Consider the following 17,744-nt stretch of genomic DNA (forward strand, 5'->3'; position numbering starts at 1 on the left):
TTGGTCTTCTAAATCCACAATCTCAACCTTCCTCTTTATGATGTGCCTCTGTGTCCTCTACACAAAAATTTGTATTTCTTGGATAAAATATCTTAAAAATCCAAATTTCTCAAGTGAAGAAATCCATGGAAACTTTTCACATTATTTTTCAAAATGTTCAAAATTTGAGGATAATACTTACACATTATGAGCTCATAAATGTCAAGTTAATTTAAAACTACTACAAAGCTGGAATGGCAATTATATACTTACACTTTACTCAACTTTTCAAGTACGATGCGTTTTCTAATCTGGTTCTGGGAACTTGAGTCTATCAGTGGAAAGGTGGAATCATGCTGAATCACATTTTTAAACAAAGCAAAACAGAATCATAAGTTTACATTCTTTCTTTGATAAGTAGAACAATAAACATTAAAACACAAAAGCTTGCATTGGGAGTTATACCTGATGTAAATGACGAGTTGATGGGTGCAGCACACCAACATGGCACAAGTATACATATGTAGCAAACCTGCACGTTGTGCACATGTACCCTACAACTTGAAGTTTAATAATAATAAATAAATTAAAAAAAAAAAAAAAAAAAAAAAAAAAAAAAAAAAAAAAAACACAAAAGCTTGTATCTGTGGCATAGTAGGAAAATAACTAGACTTGAGAATTAGATTTAAATTTGAGTATCAACTCAGTTGTTAGGCTGTTGTGAACTTGCTTGAGTCATTTGCCCTCTTTGGATAGTTAGTTTTCTCATCTTTGTAATTGGGATATTAATACCTCCTTTATTAAATGATAAAATGTATACAAAAAGATTTCGTAAACTGCTAAGTGCTGTACAAATGTAGTGGATTAAAATATTAAAATTAGCAAATACTATAAATATATTATGAGGAGTTCTGTCATTATGTCATTTGACCCCTAATCATTCTAGAAATGTCACACAAGATAATTCAAACCAACTCTCTGAGAACTGAAAAAAGTTGGAGGAAAAAAAATCCACATTTGTTTGAAACACATTTGTTAGCATCAGAGAGCTAACAAGGCTATAAAGAATTACAGTCTGAGATCCTGGAGAAGGTAATTACAGATAGAGCACTAATTTTCCATTTAGATATTGAAAAACGGAGCAGTTTTTCTAATAAAGACAGTTTAGGGTATCCTTCAAGAAGGGAGGGGTATGAGCAACCCTCCCCAAATATAAGACCAGGACTTGGAAAGACCATACTCTAGGAATAAGAAAAAGAATAGGAAATAGACTAGTTCTTTCAGGAGGTGAATCCCACCTTGAAATCATCTTAATCTCTGATTACATTACAGTGATATGGAACAGCTACAAATCATGTCAGAAGCAAATATAAATCTATTCTAGAGGAAGATAACATCATCCTGAGTCTCCAGTTATCTCTCTAAATTTTAATATACAATGTTTGGCATGTAATAAAATAAGACAATATGATAACAATCTGAAACAGCCTACAGAGATCAATCCTCAGGGAATCTAAATAATGAAGTTATCAGCATTATTTAAATAAATGTTTAATATATTCAAAGAAAAATGACAAGGTTGAAAATTTTTGACAGAGAACTGGAAACTACATAAAGTAACAAAATGAAGACCCTAGAACACAAAAATACAGTATTTAAAAGTAAGAACTAATGGGTAGACATAAGAGCATAGTAGAAATGACTGAAGAGAGAATGCTGAATAGGAAAATATCCAGAATGAAGCACAGTCACCACTCCCCAAACACATAATGTAAAGCACAAAGGAGATTAAGAGACCTACAAGATACAGTAAAAAAAAAAGACTAAAGAGAAGAGGCAGAATGGAATAGAAGCAATATCTAGGAGATAACTGGGAACATTCCAAAACTTACAAAAAAAGTCTTAAACGAAGCTAGAGGAAGAAGACACAATACTTTCAAAGGAGTAGCAATAAGAGATACAAATGGAAGCCAAAAGACAAGGGAATGATATTTTCAATGGGCTGAAAGAAAATAACTGCTCATCTAAAATTCAATACGGAAAAATATCTTTCAAAAGTGAAAGTAAAATAAAGAATTTTCTGACAAAGAAAAACTGAGAAAATTCATTATCAACTGATACTAAGAGAAGTATATTCTTCAGGCACAAGGCAAATAATCCCAGATGGAAGAATGGGGATAGAAGGAGGAATGAAAAACAATGAAAGAGTAATTAATTGGATAAATCCAGCTGAGTGTTGGCTATAAATAATCTTGCAATATATTTGAAATTTAGAGAAAATAAAAATATCCAATAATAGAACATAAGTCGAGAGGGATCAAGAGGGATAGATGGAGTTAAATCATTCTAAGGTGCTAATTGTCCAGGAAGCAATAAAAATATTAACTTACATTAGACTTTAATAAGACAAAGATTCAGGTTTTAACACTTAGGGTAACCATTTAATGATCAATAAAACAGTATATAAAAACAATTTAACAGAGGCTAAAAAATGGAATAATGATTCAATGCAAAAGAAAGCAAGAGAGAAAAGGAAGACAGAATAAGTGGGACACACAGAAAGAGGAGTGAGATGGTAGATTTAAACCCAAATACTATATACCAATTGTGACATGAAATGAAAATAAATTCTCCACATAAAGGACAAAGATGATCAATCTAAACAGATTGTCCTTGACCACATTAATACAAGAATGTTAATGTCAGCAAAGTAGACTGTAAAGAAGAAAAACAGAAAGATTGCTCCATAGTGATAGGAGTTTCAATTTACCAGGAAGACGTAACAATTTTACATTTATATCCAATAACATGGTCTCAAAAAGTAAAATTTGCAGAACTAAAAGGAGAAATAATCAATCCACAATTAAGGTGAGAGATTTTAACTCATCTTTCTCAGTGACTGATGGAATGAGCAGACCAAAACCAAAACCCAAACCACCACACCCCAACAGTGCTTCTCAAATGTTAATGTGCATGCCCATCTTCTGGGGATCTTGTTAAAAAGTAATTCTCATTCAGTAGATATGGGGTGGGGATGAGAGTCTGAATTTCTAACAAGCTTCTAGATGATGCTGATGTTGCTGGTTCCATGGACCATTTACTCTATCTTTGTGTTTCTGAAAATTTCCCTAACAAAAAGTTTTTAAAAATTGACTACCGACAGGCCAGGTGTGGTGGCTCACACCTATAATCCCAGCACTTTGGGAGGCTGAGGTGGGCAGATCACTTGAGGTCACGAGTTCGAGACCAACCTAGCCTGGCCAACATGGTGAAACCCCGTTTCTACTGAAAATACAAAAGTTAGCCAGGCATGGCAATGGATGCCTGTAATCCCAGCTACTTGGGAGGCTGAGGCAGGAAAATAGCTCAAACCCAGGAGGTGGAGGTTGCAGTGGGACAAGATGGCACCATTGCACTGCGGACTGGGCGACAGAGGAGACTCCAGCTCAAAAAAAAAAAAATTGACAACCCACAAAGAAAATCAGAGGAAAAGATAGCTCAATGGGTGATATTCTAAGCATTTAAAGAACTAACATTAATTTTAGACAGATTCTTCCAGAAATGGAGGGAACATTTCCCAACTTGTTTTACCAAATGATTACAACCAAAACCTGATAAAGATATTACAAGAAAGGAAAATTATAGGCAGTGCCAGGTATCATCATTCTGAACAATTTTCACCCTTTTCCACTGTCTTTGTACTTCAGAAGGCTGATCTGTACAGGCTGCATCAATGGGCTTCCTTGGTCTCTGGCTTTTATCTCAGTTTTGCCAATGAAGAATAAGAAACTGGATGGTGCAGAAGAGTCATTCCTGCTTGGTCCACTACATGTTGCACTTCCTTATATAAAACCTCATGGTCCACTCCTACCTTTTCCCTTGAGGTCTGGGGGTGGTGAGGGCTCTCAAACTACGATTAGTGTATTATTCCTTTAGTTTCCTTCACTCTGACCACATTTGCACACTTTGGAAAACAGTCCCATAATTAAACTTTCCTCAGATTACTCAATTTGTACCATGTGATTTATGATGAGACCATGAGCAATTCATACGCTAATGTCACTCATTCTGAAAATATGTGCAAAAATTCTAAGGCAAATATTAGGAGGACCAAATTCAGTATTATACAAAAAGGCTACTATAGCTCAATCAAATTGAGTTTATTATAAGAATGCAAAGTTGGTTTAATATTAAAAATAAATGTTAGGTCTGGGAAAAAATGGCAGATAGAAGGCAGGACTAACTTGCAGTTCCCACTTGGTCGGACAGAGCGGCATGTGGAGACTCACATCATGAACTTTTGCTCCAAGAACTACCGCAGAAACATACCAGAAAAGGCGAGGAACTATGAGTCAGCTTGCTTTCTCAGCTGTGAGGCCTGTAGCCTGGGGCAAGTTCTCAGCCCTGCTCATCAGCTGCCTGGAAATAAACTTGGTGCTTTTGTCGGGGCACGGTGGGAGTGAGTCTGGCCTTTTAGGCTACAGGCTGTGTGGAAGCTGGGTGAGGCTTGTGGTTGCCAGCTTTCTCCCACTTCCCTAGTGACCTGTGTGACGCAGCAGAGTCAGCTATAATCCCCCTGGGAATTGGCCTGGGAATTACACAATGGTACCCCCACCTGATAGTCTTTCTCTACTGACCCTGGTAGCCGAAGACAAAGGACTTAATCTCTTGGGAGCTCTATGGCCCTGCCTACTGCCTGACCCCAGAGCAAGCTTGTATCCTCCCTATACTACTGCAGCTGATACACTCTTGAAAGCACGACCTCCTGGCTGGAGGCCAACCAACACAAAACCAGTGCACTTAAAAAAAATACAATTAAGGACCCTCACAGAGTCCACTTCACTCCCCTGTTACCTCCACCAGAGCAGGTGCTGGTATCCACAGCTGAAGACGGATCACATCACAGGACCCTTTGCAGACACTCCCTAGTACCAGCCAGAAGCCTGGTAGCTCTGCTGGGTAGCTAGATTCAGAAGAGCAATAACAATCACTGCAGTTTGGCTCTCAGGAAGCCCCATCCCTAGGGGAAGGAGGAGAGCACTAAATCAAGGGAGCACCCCGTGAGACAAAAGAATCTGAACAGCAGCCCTTGAGTCCCAGATCTTCCTTCTCACAGTCTACACAAATGAGAAGGAACCAAAAAAACAATTCTAGTAATATGACAAAACAAGGTTCTTTAACAACCCCAAAACATCACACTAGCTCACCAGCAATGGATCCAAACCAAGACAAAATCTCAGAATTGCCAGAAAAAGAATTCAGAAGGTTGATTATTAAGCTAACCAAGGAGGCACTAGAGAAAGGTGAGGCCCAACTTAAAGAAATCAAAAAAAACGATACAGGATATGAATGGAAAAATCTCCAGTGACATAGATAGCATAAATAAAAAACTATCACAACTTTGGGAAATGAAGGACACACTTAGAGAAATGCAAATGCACTGGAAAGTCTCAGCAATAGAATTGAGCAAGTAGAAGAAACAACTTCAGAGCTTCAAGACAAGGCTTTTGAATTAACCCAGTCCAACAAAGACAAAGAAAAAAAAAATTTTTTAATGAACAAAGGCTCCAAGAAGTTTGGGATTATGTTAAACAAACAAATATAAGAATAATTGGTGTTCCTGAGAAAGAAGAGAAATCTAAAAGTCTGGAAAACATATTTGAGGGAATAATCAAAGAAAACTTCTCTGGCCTTGCTAGAGACCTACACATCCAAATACAAGAAGCTCAAAGAACACCTGGGAAATTCATCATAAAAAGATCATTGCCCCAGCACATAGTCATCAGGTTATCAAAAGTCAAGATGAAGGAAAGAATCTTAAGAGCAGTGAGGCAAAAGCATCACATAACTTATAAAGGAAAGCCTATCAGATTAACAGCAGATTTCTCAGCAGAAACCCTATAAGCTAGAAGACATTGGAGTCCTATCTTTAACCTCCTTAAACAAAACAACTATCAGCCAAGAATTTTGTATCCAGCAAAACTAAGGTTTATAAATAAAGGAAAGATAGCCTTTTTCAGACAAACAAATTCTGAGAGAATTCACCACTACCAAGTCAGCACTACAAGAACTGCTAAAGGAGTGATAAATCTTGAAATAAATCCTGGAAATAACACCAAAATAGAATCTCTTTAAAGCATAAATCTCACAGGACTTATAAAACAATACAACAATGGAAAAAAAAAAAAAAAGCTGTCCAGGCAACAAACAGCACGATGAATAGAATAGTACCTCACATCTCAATACTAACATTGAATGTAAATGGCCTAAAGGCTCCACTTAAAAGATACAGAATGGCAAAATTAATAAGAATTCACCAACCAAGTATCTGCTGTCTTCAAGGGACTCACCTGACACATAAGGATTCACATAAACTTAAGGTAAAGGGTGGAAAAACATATTCCATGCAAATGGACACCAAAAGTGAGCAGAAGTAGCTATTCTTATATCAGACAAAACAAACTTTAAAGCAACAGCAGTTTAAAAAGACAAAGAGGGACATTATACAATGATAAAAGGACTAGTCCAATAGGAAAATATCACAATTCTAAATATATATGCACCTAAACCTGGAGTTCCCAAATTTATAAAACAGTTACTATGAGACCTAAGAAATGAGATAGAAAGCAACACAATAATAGTGGTGGATTTCAGTACTCCACTGACAGCACTAGACAGGTCATCAAGACTTGTTCCTGAATGATCATTCGGTCAACAATGAAATCAAAGTAGAAATTTAAAAATTCCACTGTGGCCTGAGAGAATATTTGATATAATTTTGATTATACCCTAGAACAAATGGATTTAACAGATATTTACAGAACATCCTACCCAACAATAGCAGAAAATACATTCTATTCATCAGCACATGGAACAGTCTCCAAGACAGACCATATGATAGGCCAGCTGAATTTTTTAACAATTCCAACTGAACAGGAAGTCTCCTGGCCAGAACTCAAGGGAGGGTGTGAATCTGGTGTGCAGACTCCACAGGCTGGGAGATGTGAAAGTCCTACTTGCTCTCACAGGTGGGAGGCTGGTAGCCTGGGGCAAGTTCTCAGCCCTTCCCACCCACTGCCAAGTAAACAAACTTGGTGCTGTTTGGAGGGGCATGGTGGGAGTGAGACTGGTCATCTGGGCTGCATGGGAGCTGGGTGAGGCCTGTAACTGCCGGCTTTCCCCGACTTCCCTGATAACCTGCATGACACAGCAGAGGCAGCCATAATCTTCCTGGAACAGCTCCACTGACCTGGGAACCACACTCCCATCCGCCACAGCAGCCACAGCAAGCCCTGCCCACGGAGTCTTGAGCTCAGACACATATAGCCCTGTCCCCATTATGGTCCTTCCCTACCCACTCTGATAGCTGAAGACAAAGGGCATATACTCTTGGGAGTTCTAGGGCCCTACCCACAGCCTGATTCTCCCTATACTACCAAAACTGATGCTCTCTCAAAAGTGCCACCTTCTGGCAGGAGGCTAACCAGCACAAAAATAGTGCATTAAACAACCAAAACTAAGGATCCTCACAGAATCCATTTCACCCCCTGCCATCTCCACCAGAGCAGGTGCTGGTATCCACGGCTGAGAGATCTGCAGACCTGACCTAAGAGATTATCCAAGTGATCAATAAGCAAATAAAATAGTGCTGAATTTATTAATTATCACATAAATATAATCATAAAGCAATACTACCAGAATGGCTAAAACTAACAATATCAAGTACTAGGGAGGATGTGGAGTCAAGGAAACTCCCATATAGTAGTAGTGGAACTGTAAACTGGTACAACCACTTTGGAAAACTGTTTGGCATTATCTAGTATAGCTGCATACACGCATATATGATAACCCAGCATTCCCAGTCCTAGATACTTCAGAAATACATATGCATATTAGCACAGAGATAAATACAAGAAAATTCATAAGAATACTGTTCATAATAGCCCCAAATTGGAAATAGTCTAAATGTCCATTAGCATAAATAAATGGTATATTTATATAATGGAATATTATGCAGCAATAAGAACTACAGCTATATGCAACAACACAAATGATTCAAAAGTATAATACTGCATGAAATAAACTGGACACCAAGAATATATACTGTAAAAAAAAAAATGACAGAACTAATCTGTGCTAATATAATATTAATTTTGGAAAGAGGTGCTGATTAGGAGGGGATATATATGGGGCTTCTAGTTTACTTATAATGATCTATTTCCTGGCTTGGGTAGTGATTACATCAGGACATTAACATGTGAATACTCAAGAAATCATATAATTACTATTTATGTTGTACTTCAATGGAAATGTTTTAATGTGTTATGTAACATTTTTGGAAAATGTTATAAATTTTAAATAGTCAAATTTCAGGGATTATTAAGGCTAAAAAGCACAAAATGATAAAATAACTGATGTTCTATGGTAGGTTTATGCAGCTTAGTGACAGAAATCAATGTTTCTCCCAGCTTAATAAAAGTTTTGGATGATGTCTAATAACATACTTGAAATGATTTGAAGTAGGGTGCTGGGCCAAGCAACACTCTATAGAAATATATTTCTAAATTTTTTACATTTCTGCTTCTACCCTCTTTCCAAATCTCCAATGTGCTTTTAAATTTAGAGCCACATTTACTTGGGAATATTTGAGAACAAAGTTTTGTGGTAAAAACAAGGTTATTACCCATTCCTCTTCATGTTAAATGACTTCATTTTCCAGGGAGTACACATCAATCAAAGATGGGTAGTAGAAATATTAAAAGATGCTCTCTAAATCTCAGTGGCACATTTTCAATCTCTACTTATGGGTACTATTTACTGAGTACCAATTACATGTCATGTACTGTGATAAATGCTTTACACACATTATCTTTAAAACGAATAACAATTGAGCAAGAGAAGCTATTAATAGTCCCATTTACAGATGAGCAAACAGACCAGGAAACTAATTTTTCATACGGCTAGTAAATGACAAAACAGATGTTCAAATCTAGGTCTATCTGAATGTGCTTTCCATTCTCTTTGTCCATTATTTCCCAATAAGTCTCTTTTACAAATTATTTTCATCTATAATATTTTAAATGGACATGCTTGCTAAATATTTTTCAATGTAACTAGCAAGTCTATTCCATGGCATATACTTCCATTAAACACACACACACAGACCCCATGTATAAATCTGAAAGAATACGTGCCGAAGAAGAAAAAGCAAGCCTCTTCAGAGGCTTCATTTATTATATGAAGAATTAGGGAAAACTTTGTCCCACCATTTTAGGCTATTTTTACATTAGAAAAAAATATTGCACACTGATGAAAATTTACTAGGGATAAATGTCAACTTATTTGTAAAATAGTAATGCCAACAGTGGAGATGGCACTGTAAACCAAAAGGCAGAATGACTAAAGAAACTATTTGAAAATTTAACAATTATCTCTTCAATACCCTTCCTGCTCCAAGATTTGCTGTGGTGAGTTTTCCAAATGTTAACGACCTGGAAAAACTCAATGTCTGTAAGACATACCTCTTCTGAGTCTTGTGATTTGGTGGTTTCTTCATCCAAAACATATCGTCCTCTATAAAACTCCCTGATCCTCAGATTTAACTTTTCAGTTTCTTTTTTCAAATTCTCGTAACTCGGCAGCGGTTTAATGGCTGTATCTGAGCCCCTAAAAGGTAAAGACTCATCCAAGCTGTTCTGAGACTCCCTCCAGGCAGGGGAATGACTATCTGGATCTGAGATTATGTCATCTTCATCAAGTTCTTCTTTAACCAGACAGGCTTCAGGTTTCAGACACACAGAAGCATAATTCTGGCCATACAAAAACCTCAAAGTTTCTTCTGTCTTCCACTCAATCAAAGTCTCCTTCAAAACTTTAAGTAAGTTCCTCTTTCCAACTTCAGGACACACCTGCACTGAGCTAGAGACTGACCTAGACACTTGGTTTGATTTGGCAAATTTTCTCTTAAAATGCTCTGCACTTTTCTTACTTATGCCTACCAAAGTTATTTCCGACCTACTGTATTCACTTTCAGAATTTTCTGAAGCTTTTAATCTTTCAGGCAAAGTGCTATTTGAAGAACTCTGAGTATTTACTTTTTGTAAAGGAAGTTCACATGTAGCATCTTTGTCCTGACTATCTAATTTGCAATTGCCTAACTGCTCAGTGACATCTACTACTGTCTGTTCTTTGTCTTTGTGTTTGGAGTCAGCTTTGTGACCAGCTTTCTTTTTCATTATGCTTTTTTGGTGCAGCTGTGGTCTAATACTTGTTGACTTTGGTCTGTTTCCTGGTAGAATAGAGGAAACAAAGTCTTGCTCATTGTCACTGCTACTATCACTGTGAGTGCTAGAAGAACAAGATTCATATTGCTTTTCAAAGTGGCTAGGATTGTCGATATCTGATGTTTTAATGGCTTTACTGCATAACTGTACTTCTTCTCCAGAATGGCCACTGTAGAATGAAAGAGAAATAAAATAACTAAATAACAAATAGCAAATAAAACCCGAAACAATAGGAAAGTACCTCATAGTGTTTATACATTGTAACTTTCAAGGTAGAAATTTTTATTCCCTAGGCAAAACCTTATTTCTAGGTTCCGATATATTAATTTCAGAAGAAGCCTATAATTTCAGTACACCTATTAATAATATATTTTTTGATACAGTTCTTCTGTCTTCTTCCTTCATCTTTTTCCTCCAATTATTTTAAAATTGTTACAGGAGTACAGCAAAACTTTTTTTTTTTTTTGTTTGCTTTCTTTTATTATTATTATTATTATTATTATACTTTAAGTTATAGGGTACATGTGCACAACTTGCAGGTTTGTTACATATGTATACTTGTGCCATGTTGGTGTGCTGCACCCATCAACTCATCAGCACCCATCAACTTGTCATTTACATCAGGTATAACTCCCAATGCAATCTCTCCCCCCTTCCCCCTCCCCATGATAGGCCCCAGTGTGTGATGTTCCCCTTCCCGAGTCCAAGTGATCTCATTGTTCAGTTCCCACCTATGAGTGAGAACATGCGGTGTTTGATTTTCTGTTCTTGCAATAGTTTGCTGAGAATGATGGTTTCCAGCTGCATCCATGTCCCTACAAGGGACACAAACTCATCCTTTTTTATGGCTGCATAGTATTCCATGGTGTATATGTGCCACATTTTCTTAATCCAGTCTGTCACTGATGGACATTTGGGTTGATTCCAAGTCTTTGCTATTGTGAATAGTGCCGCAATAAACATCCGTGTGCATGTGTCTTTATAGCAGCATGATTTATAATCCTTTGGGTATATACCCAGTAATGGGATGGCTGGGTCATATGGTGCTTCTAGTTCTAGATCCTTGAGGAATCGCCATACTGTTTTCCGTAATGGTTGAACTAGTTTACAATCCCAGCAACAGTGTAAAAGTGTTCCTATTTCTCCACATCCTCTCCAGCACCTGTTGTTTCCTGACTTTTTAATGATTGCCATTCTAACTGGTGTGAGATGGTATCTCATTGTGGTTTTGATTGAATTTGCAAGGATTTTTATGACAGCAAAACTTTTTTAAAAACTTGATAATGCTGTCCCACTGCACTATTTGGATTTGCCTGTTGTTGCAAACATATGTATATATAAATATATATAAAGTACCTAAAGTGTGTATAATATATAAATATATAAAATATAAAGTATATATTTATATTTACATATATAACATACACTTATATATTACATAATGTATACTATATATAATATATAAGATAGATATGTAGTTTAAAAATATATAATATGAAAAATAATATAAAAATAAATATATATTTTTAAGATAGAGTCTCACTGTGTTGCCCAGGCTGGATTGCAATGGTGTAAACTAAGCTCACTGCAACCTCTGCCTCCTGGGTTCAAGCAATTCTCCCACCTCAGCCTCCCGAGTAGCTGGGATTACAGGTGGGCACCACCATGCCTGGCTAATTTTTGTATTTTTTTTAGTAGAGATGGCATTTTGCCATGTTGGCCAGGCTGGTCACAAACTCTTGGCCTCAAGTGATTTGCCCACCTTGGCCTCCCAAAGTGCTGGGATTACAGGCATGAGCCACCATGCCCGGCTGACCTTTTTATTTTTTATTTTTGTATTTTATTTTATTTTTATTTATTTGAGATGGAGTCTTGCTCTGTCACCCAGGCTGGAACACAGTGGCAAGATCTTGGTTCACTGCAACCTCCGCTTCCTGGGTTCAAGTGATTTTCCTGCCTCAGCCTCCCAAGTAGCTGGGATTACAGGTGCACACCACCATTCCCCTCTAATTTTTGTATTTTAGTAGAGATGGGGTTTCGTCATGTTGGCCAGGCTGGTCTCAAACTCCTGACCTCAAGTGATCCACCTGCCTTGGCCTCCCAAAGTGCTGAGATTACTGGCTGACCTTTTTTAAAAAAGTTTTTCTTTTGAAAATTTTGGCTAAGTGTGGTGACTCATATCTGTAATCCCAGCACTTTGGGAGGCCAAGGCAGGTGGGTCACCTGAGGTCAGGAGTTCGAGACCAGCCTGGCCAACATAGTGAAACCCTGTCTCTATTAAAAATACAAAATTTAGCCAGGAGCGGTGGTGCATGCCTGCAGTCCCAGTTACTCGGGAGGCTGAGGCAGGAGAATTGCTTGAACCCAGGTGGCGGAGGTTGCAGTGAGCCGAGATCGCGCCACTGTACTCCAGCCTGGGTGATTTAGAGTGAGACTCTGTCTCGAAAAAAAAAAAAAGAAAATGTCATTATCGGTTTCGTAAATAAAAAGAAATTACAGGAATTGTGTTTAGGTTTGAAAAGATAAAATGATAAAAATAAATGGGCAAACATTTCTATCTGGTTGACTGTTGTACAGAAAATTCTACAGAATGAAAATCACAGGAAAGGCATAGCAGAACAAGTTAACAAATCAACATTTTTCAATAAAAGATATTTAAATTTTAAAATCCAGAGTTACAACAGCATGCTAACAATAAAAGACAAAAGTTGTCCCTGACAATGTTCTTCAATTTTCAGATTAGATTTGAATAAGATAAAGAATTATGAAAGAGAGAAGGCAAGAGTAGCTTTGCCAATACAAACTTGAAACAAAGAAGGACGCTCTCAAGCACAGACACATATCAAAACTTTAAAAGATCAGGATGAAAAAGACTCTGGGTCAAGAAGTAAGCTGTGGGAAAATGTAAAGGAAAAAATATATATATACATAAAAGTTGAAAGCAAGGTCATAGATGGGAATGAAGTAAAAAGACGAAAAGTTAGTTTAGTCTTAGATACCATCTTTTAGTTAGAATCTAGCCTATATAGCCATGGGGCTGTCTCTTGCATCAGAAGTAAAAATAGGTGTAAGCTCAGAAAATTAGAACAATTTAACTTTCATGTATTTCATACTTTCTCTTGGAGTTTTAAGGCAATTATATGTTTTTATACTACTCTGAAGCTATAAAGATATACATCAACAAATAAATATCTCTTCTTTGTGCTCAATGCCCTGTGACTAAGGTAGTGACTATTAACTAGGAACATTTATTCTGAGAGTTAAGGGATGTGTTTTGAGAGATGGCCATACCAGGCAAACAATACCATGGGAAAGTTTAGAAAGAAAATCACAACTTGGAATTTATATTAATGCTTTAGATGCTCTTTCAAATAATTAAGTAACTGGTACATTTTTGGTTTTGAAATCCTATAGGACTATAAAAACCTTTCAACAAATGTAATAGGCACAATCTAGTTGACAAAGAAGCACGGTATCTGAGATGGAGGCTGTGTTTATGTCCTATTTCAACAGGTTAAATTAGATTTCCTCGGGAGGAACAGCTGTACAATAAATCATACAGATCAAACACATCATCTTACCATCACAAAAGAAAAAGCTGAACAGGTCAAATATTTCTTTGTGTGGGCTAGAATGGGACATTACATAATGCATCAGCACAGGAAGTCCAAGAGCTCCTATCACCTGGTTCACTCCTAATGTTTCTATTAACATAAATATATAAATGGTAAATGATACTGATTCAACCATACCTCTGTTCTTCCTTTAGCAGTTGAAAATCGGGATGCCTGTAACAAGAACACAGAAATAAAAATTAGGCTGGGTGCAGTGGCTCATGCCTGTAACCCCAGTGCTCTGGGAGGCTGGGCAGGCAGATCATGAGGTCAGGAGATCGAGACCATCCTGGCCAACATGATGAAACCCCATCTCTACTAAAAATACAAAAATTAGCTGGACATGGTGGTGTGCGCCTGTAGTCCCAGCTACTCAGGAGGCCGAGGCAGAAAAATCGCTTGAACCGGGGAGGCAGAGGTTGCAGTGAGCCGAGATTGTGCCACTGCACTCCAGCCTGGTGACAGAGTGAGACTCCCATCTTAAAAAAAAAAAAAAAAATTAAAGGACAAAGTACTCTCAAACTCATCAACAAGAAATCTGGATTAGTCTCTCTCTTACCCAAACTTTACTCACTTTTCAGGGTTAAGTTCAAATTCCACTACTCCAATAAAGTTTTCCTTGACTAACTTGGACTAAAGTAAATCCCTTCCCTAAATTCCAGAGTCATCATTGTCTGTACAATTAACATAATTAATCATGAACTCCTTTATGGCCTACTACTAGAACCATTACCTAAATGTTTAACTTTTCTTTTTCTTTTTTTTTTTTTTTTGAGACGGAGTTTTGTTCTTGTTACCCAGGCTAGAGTGCAATGGTGTGATCTCAGCTCACTGCAACCTCCACCTCCTGGGTTCAAGTGATTCTCCTGCCTCAGCCTCCCCAGTAGCTGGGATTACAGGCATGCACCACCAAGCCTGGCTAGTTTTGTATTTTTAGTAGAGATGGGGGTTCTCCATGTTGGTCAGGCTGGTCTCGAACTCCTGACCTCAGGTGATCCGCCCACCTTGGCCTCCCAAAGTACTGGAAATACAGGCATGAGCCACTGTGCCTGGCCAATGTCTAACTTTTCGTATGTTTAAGTCTGGTTTCTTAACTAGACTTACAAGCTCCTTAAAGGCAGAGACTGTTTATAATTCTGTTGGATTTCCTTTACGTGGTCAGGAAGACTTTTTGCCTTAATTTCTGAGAAAGCAGTTACACTGGAGTAGTAGCAACCCCCCTGCCCCCACCTCAGCCTTCCACAGTGCTGGGATTACCAAATGTGAGCCACCACATCCAGCCAGACCTTACAATTCAGTAGAAGAAAAATGCATGTTCTAAGAGCTTTACAGATATTGATCCTCATAACAATGATGTAGCTACTAATATTATCCCCATGTTATAGATAAGGAAACTGAGTACAGAGAGAATAAGCAATTTGCCCAAAATCACACAGCTAGTAAGTGGTGAAGCCAGGAATCAAACCCAGACAGTAAAGCTCATAATAACTACACTGTTATTCAACAGTTATGTGTTAAATGCCATGAGAGATGTATAAGCTGCTACAGGAAATCAGAGAAGAAAAACTTCCTCCTGAGTCAATCAAAAGGAGTTTCAGAGAGGTGTCATTTCAGCAGGGCTTATAAAGATGGATACAGCCTATACATAAAGGCATTTGAGGCTAATCCCATTAATCTCACTCTAGGGTATTTACTCTACAAACCTCTCCCTTTTTCTCTTTTTTAAAAGCATGTAATCATGTTTAAATCTACCCAATCTCTTTAAAAAAAAAAAGTCCTTCGATCACACAGCCCCTCCTCATTTCGTTGTAAGCCTTTATTAAAGAAGTCTGCCCTTGTCATTTTCAACTTCCATATTTCCTACTCAGTTATCAACGTTCTGCCTTCTGGAATCTGTACTCATTACTCCCCTGAAATGGCTCTTGCTGAGATCACCAATTACTATAAGACGGCTAATAGGTATTTTTCAGGTTTTTTTAAGGTAGAGGGAAAATAATATGAAAGGATATCTCAAAGGCGGCAGAATACAAATACATCATAAAGCAAGGCCCAGGATAGAAAGTGGAATCAGCAAGATAAAGGAGGGTACTTTATCAGCAATGAGGCAGAGAAATGAGAATTGCCCATACGAAGAAAATGATGTTGAAGGAGATTCTGCTGGATAACCTCAATTGGTTCAGTAAAGTGGGTTAAACTATCTACTACAGTTGGTTCAAAGTTTGAGAGTAGAAAAGGTCTATTCTAAAGTCAGTAAGAAAGAAAAAAAAAAGGTGGGAAAAATATAGTAGAGAGAACAGGACCAAAGGAATACAAAGAATGTAGGCTTGGATATCAGACAGACCTGGGTTTAAATCCCGAATCTATATATAATTAAGTGTCCTTGGGTGCGTCACCATACCACTCTGAGCCTCAGTTCCACCATTCATAAAGTGAGTAACATAATATTTCCCCAGGGATGCTAAGAGGACTGAATTAAATGAGATAGCTTATCTAAAGTGCTAATGGTCTTATTTGAGAACTTTCCCCAAAATGTTCAGCAGCTAAATAGGAAAAAAGTATGACTGGAGGTTGGGAAGGTGGACATGGCAGAAGGTTAAGGGAGAAAGAATCTACAATTGTTTAAGAGGACACTGTAATCACTGACTGTAGAGTTCAAGAAAACAAAGTAAGAGGGTCTGCCAACTCAGAAGAATAGAGCTAGGCTAGAGATAGGAGGTCAAAATGAGGTCACAAAGCAGACTCGGGAGTGATAGCTGCAGATTGAGATAGAGGTTGTGGTCAGAGACGGGAAGCTCTTATTTCAAGATCTTGAAGGCAGAATAGTTCCAAACAAGAATGAGGTCCAAGTGTAGCTGAATCAAATGGTAATCAAAATGTATAAACATTACTGTAAATTATGAATGCAATTTAAGACAGCTTTATGCAACATCTCCTGCTATATACAACCTGTTATTTTTTGAGAATTAAAAGAAAATTACATCTTTAAAGAAGGCAAAGGAAAAATCAGCATTACTTACCATATGCGAGGTGTATTTTTTAAATTGTGGTAAAATGTACCGTTTAATACATTTGTAGGTATACAGTTCAGCAGCATGAAGAACATTTACACTGTTGTGCAACGTCACCACCATGCACCTCCAGCACTTTTTCATCTTCCCAAACTGCTAGGTGGTTTTATACATTATTTCATTTAATCCTCACACAATTTACAACTCTATTTTTATTTTTATTTTTTTTTGAGACAGAGTCTCACTCTGTTGCCTGGGCTGGAGTGCAGTGGCGCAATCTTGGCTCACTACAATCTCCGCCTCCCAGGTTCAAGCAATTCTCCTGCCTCAGCCTCTGAGTAGCTGGGATTACAGGTGCCCACCACTATGCCCAGCTAATTTTTTGTATTTTTAGTAGAGACAGGGTTTCGCCATGTTGGCAGGCTGGTCTCAAACTCCTGACCTCATGATTCGCCCGCCTCGGCCTCCCAAAATGCTGGGATTACAGGTGTGAGCCACCGTACCCAGCCTTCAACTCTATTTTTACAGATGAGGAAACAAGTTTTGAGAGGTTAAATGACTTCCTGAGATCGCATAGCTAACAAGTAGTAAATCTAGGATTTGAATTAGGCCAAGCTCTTTCTATATCCTGTTGCCTCTATTTAGTGTTAGAAAAAGACCCAAAAAAAGTTGTAAGGATACCACCTTTGCTTAATCCCTTTCACAGGAACTCAATATACTTTACAAACTATTTTCTTCTCCTTTGTGTAATTCTTCTGAGAACTAAACTCAACATTGTTTCTAGATGTTAACTATCTTAAAGGAACCTTAAATACCTTCCCTGATCCTCAGTTTATAAAGAATGGTACCTGACACTGAAA

At 37.7% G+C, this 17,744-nt stretch overlaps 1 protein-coding gene across 2 annotated transcripts in view; it reads right to left on the minus strand.

Annotated features, from left to right (window-relative positions):
• Window positions 1-17,744, minus strand: part of RPAP2 (RNA polymerase II associated protein 2) — an 89,068-nt gene that overhangs the window by 53,210 nt on the left and 18,114 nt on the right. For both annotated transcript variants that reach the window (XM_007977966.3, XM_007977967.3), the window contains exons 7-9: window positions 14,015-14,050; window positions 9,501-10,431; window positions 253-335 (exon numbers count right to left, since the gene is read on the minus strand). In XM_007977966.3, the coding sequence (XP_007976157.1) occupies window positions 253-335; window positions 9,501-10,431; window positions 14,015-14,050 (1,050 nt within the window). The remainder of the gene's footprint in view (window positions 1-252; window positions 336-9,500; window positions 10,432-14,014; window positions 14,051-17,744) is intronic.

This window comes from Chlorocebus sabaeus, chromosome 20, assembly GCF_047675955.1.
Source record: "Chlorocebus sabaeus isolate Y175 chromosome 20, mChlSab1.0.hap1, whole genome shotgun sequence".
In the NCBI taxonomy this organism is placed as follows: Eukaryota; Metazoa; Chordata; class Mammalia; order Primates; family Cercopithecidae; genus Chlorocebus; species Chlorocebus sabaeus.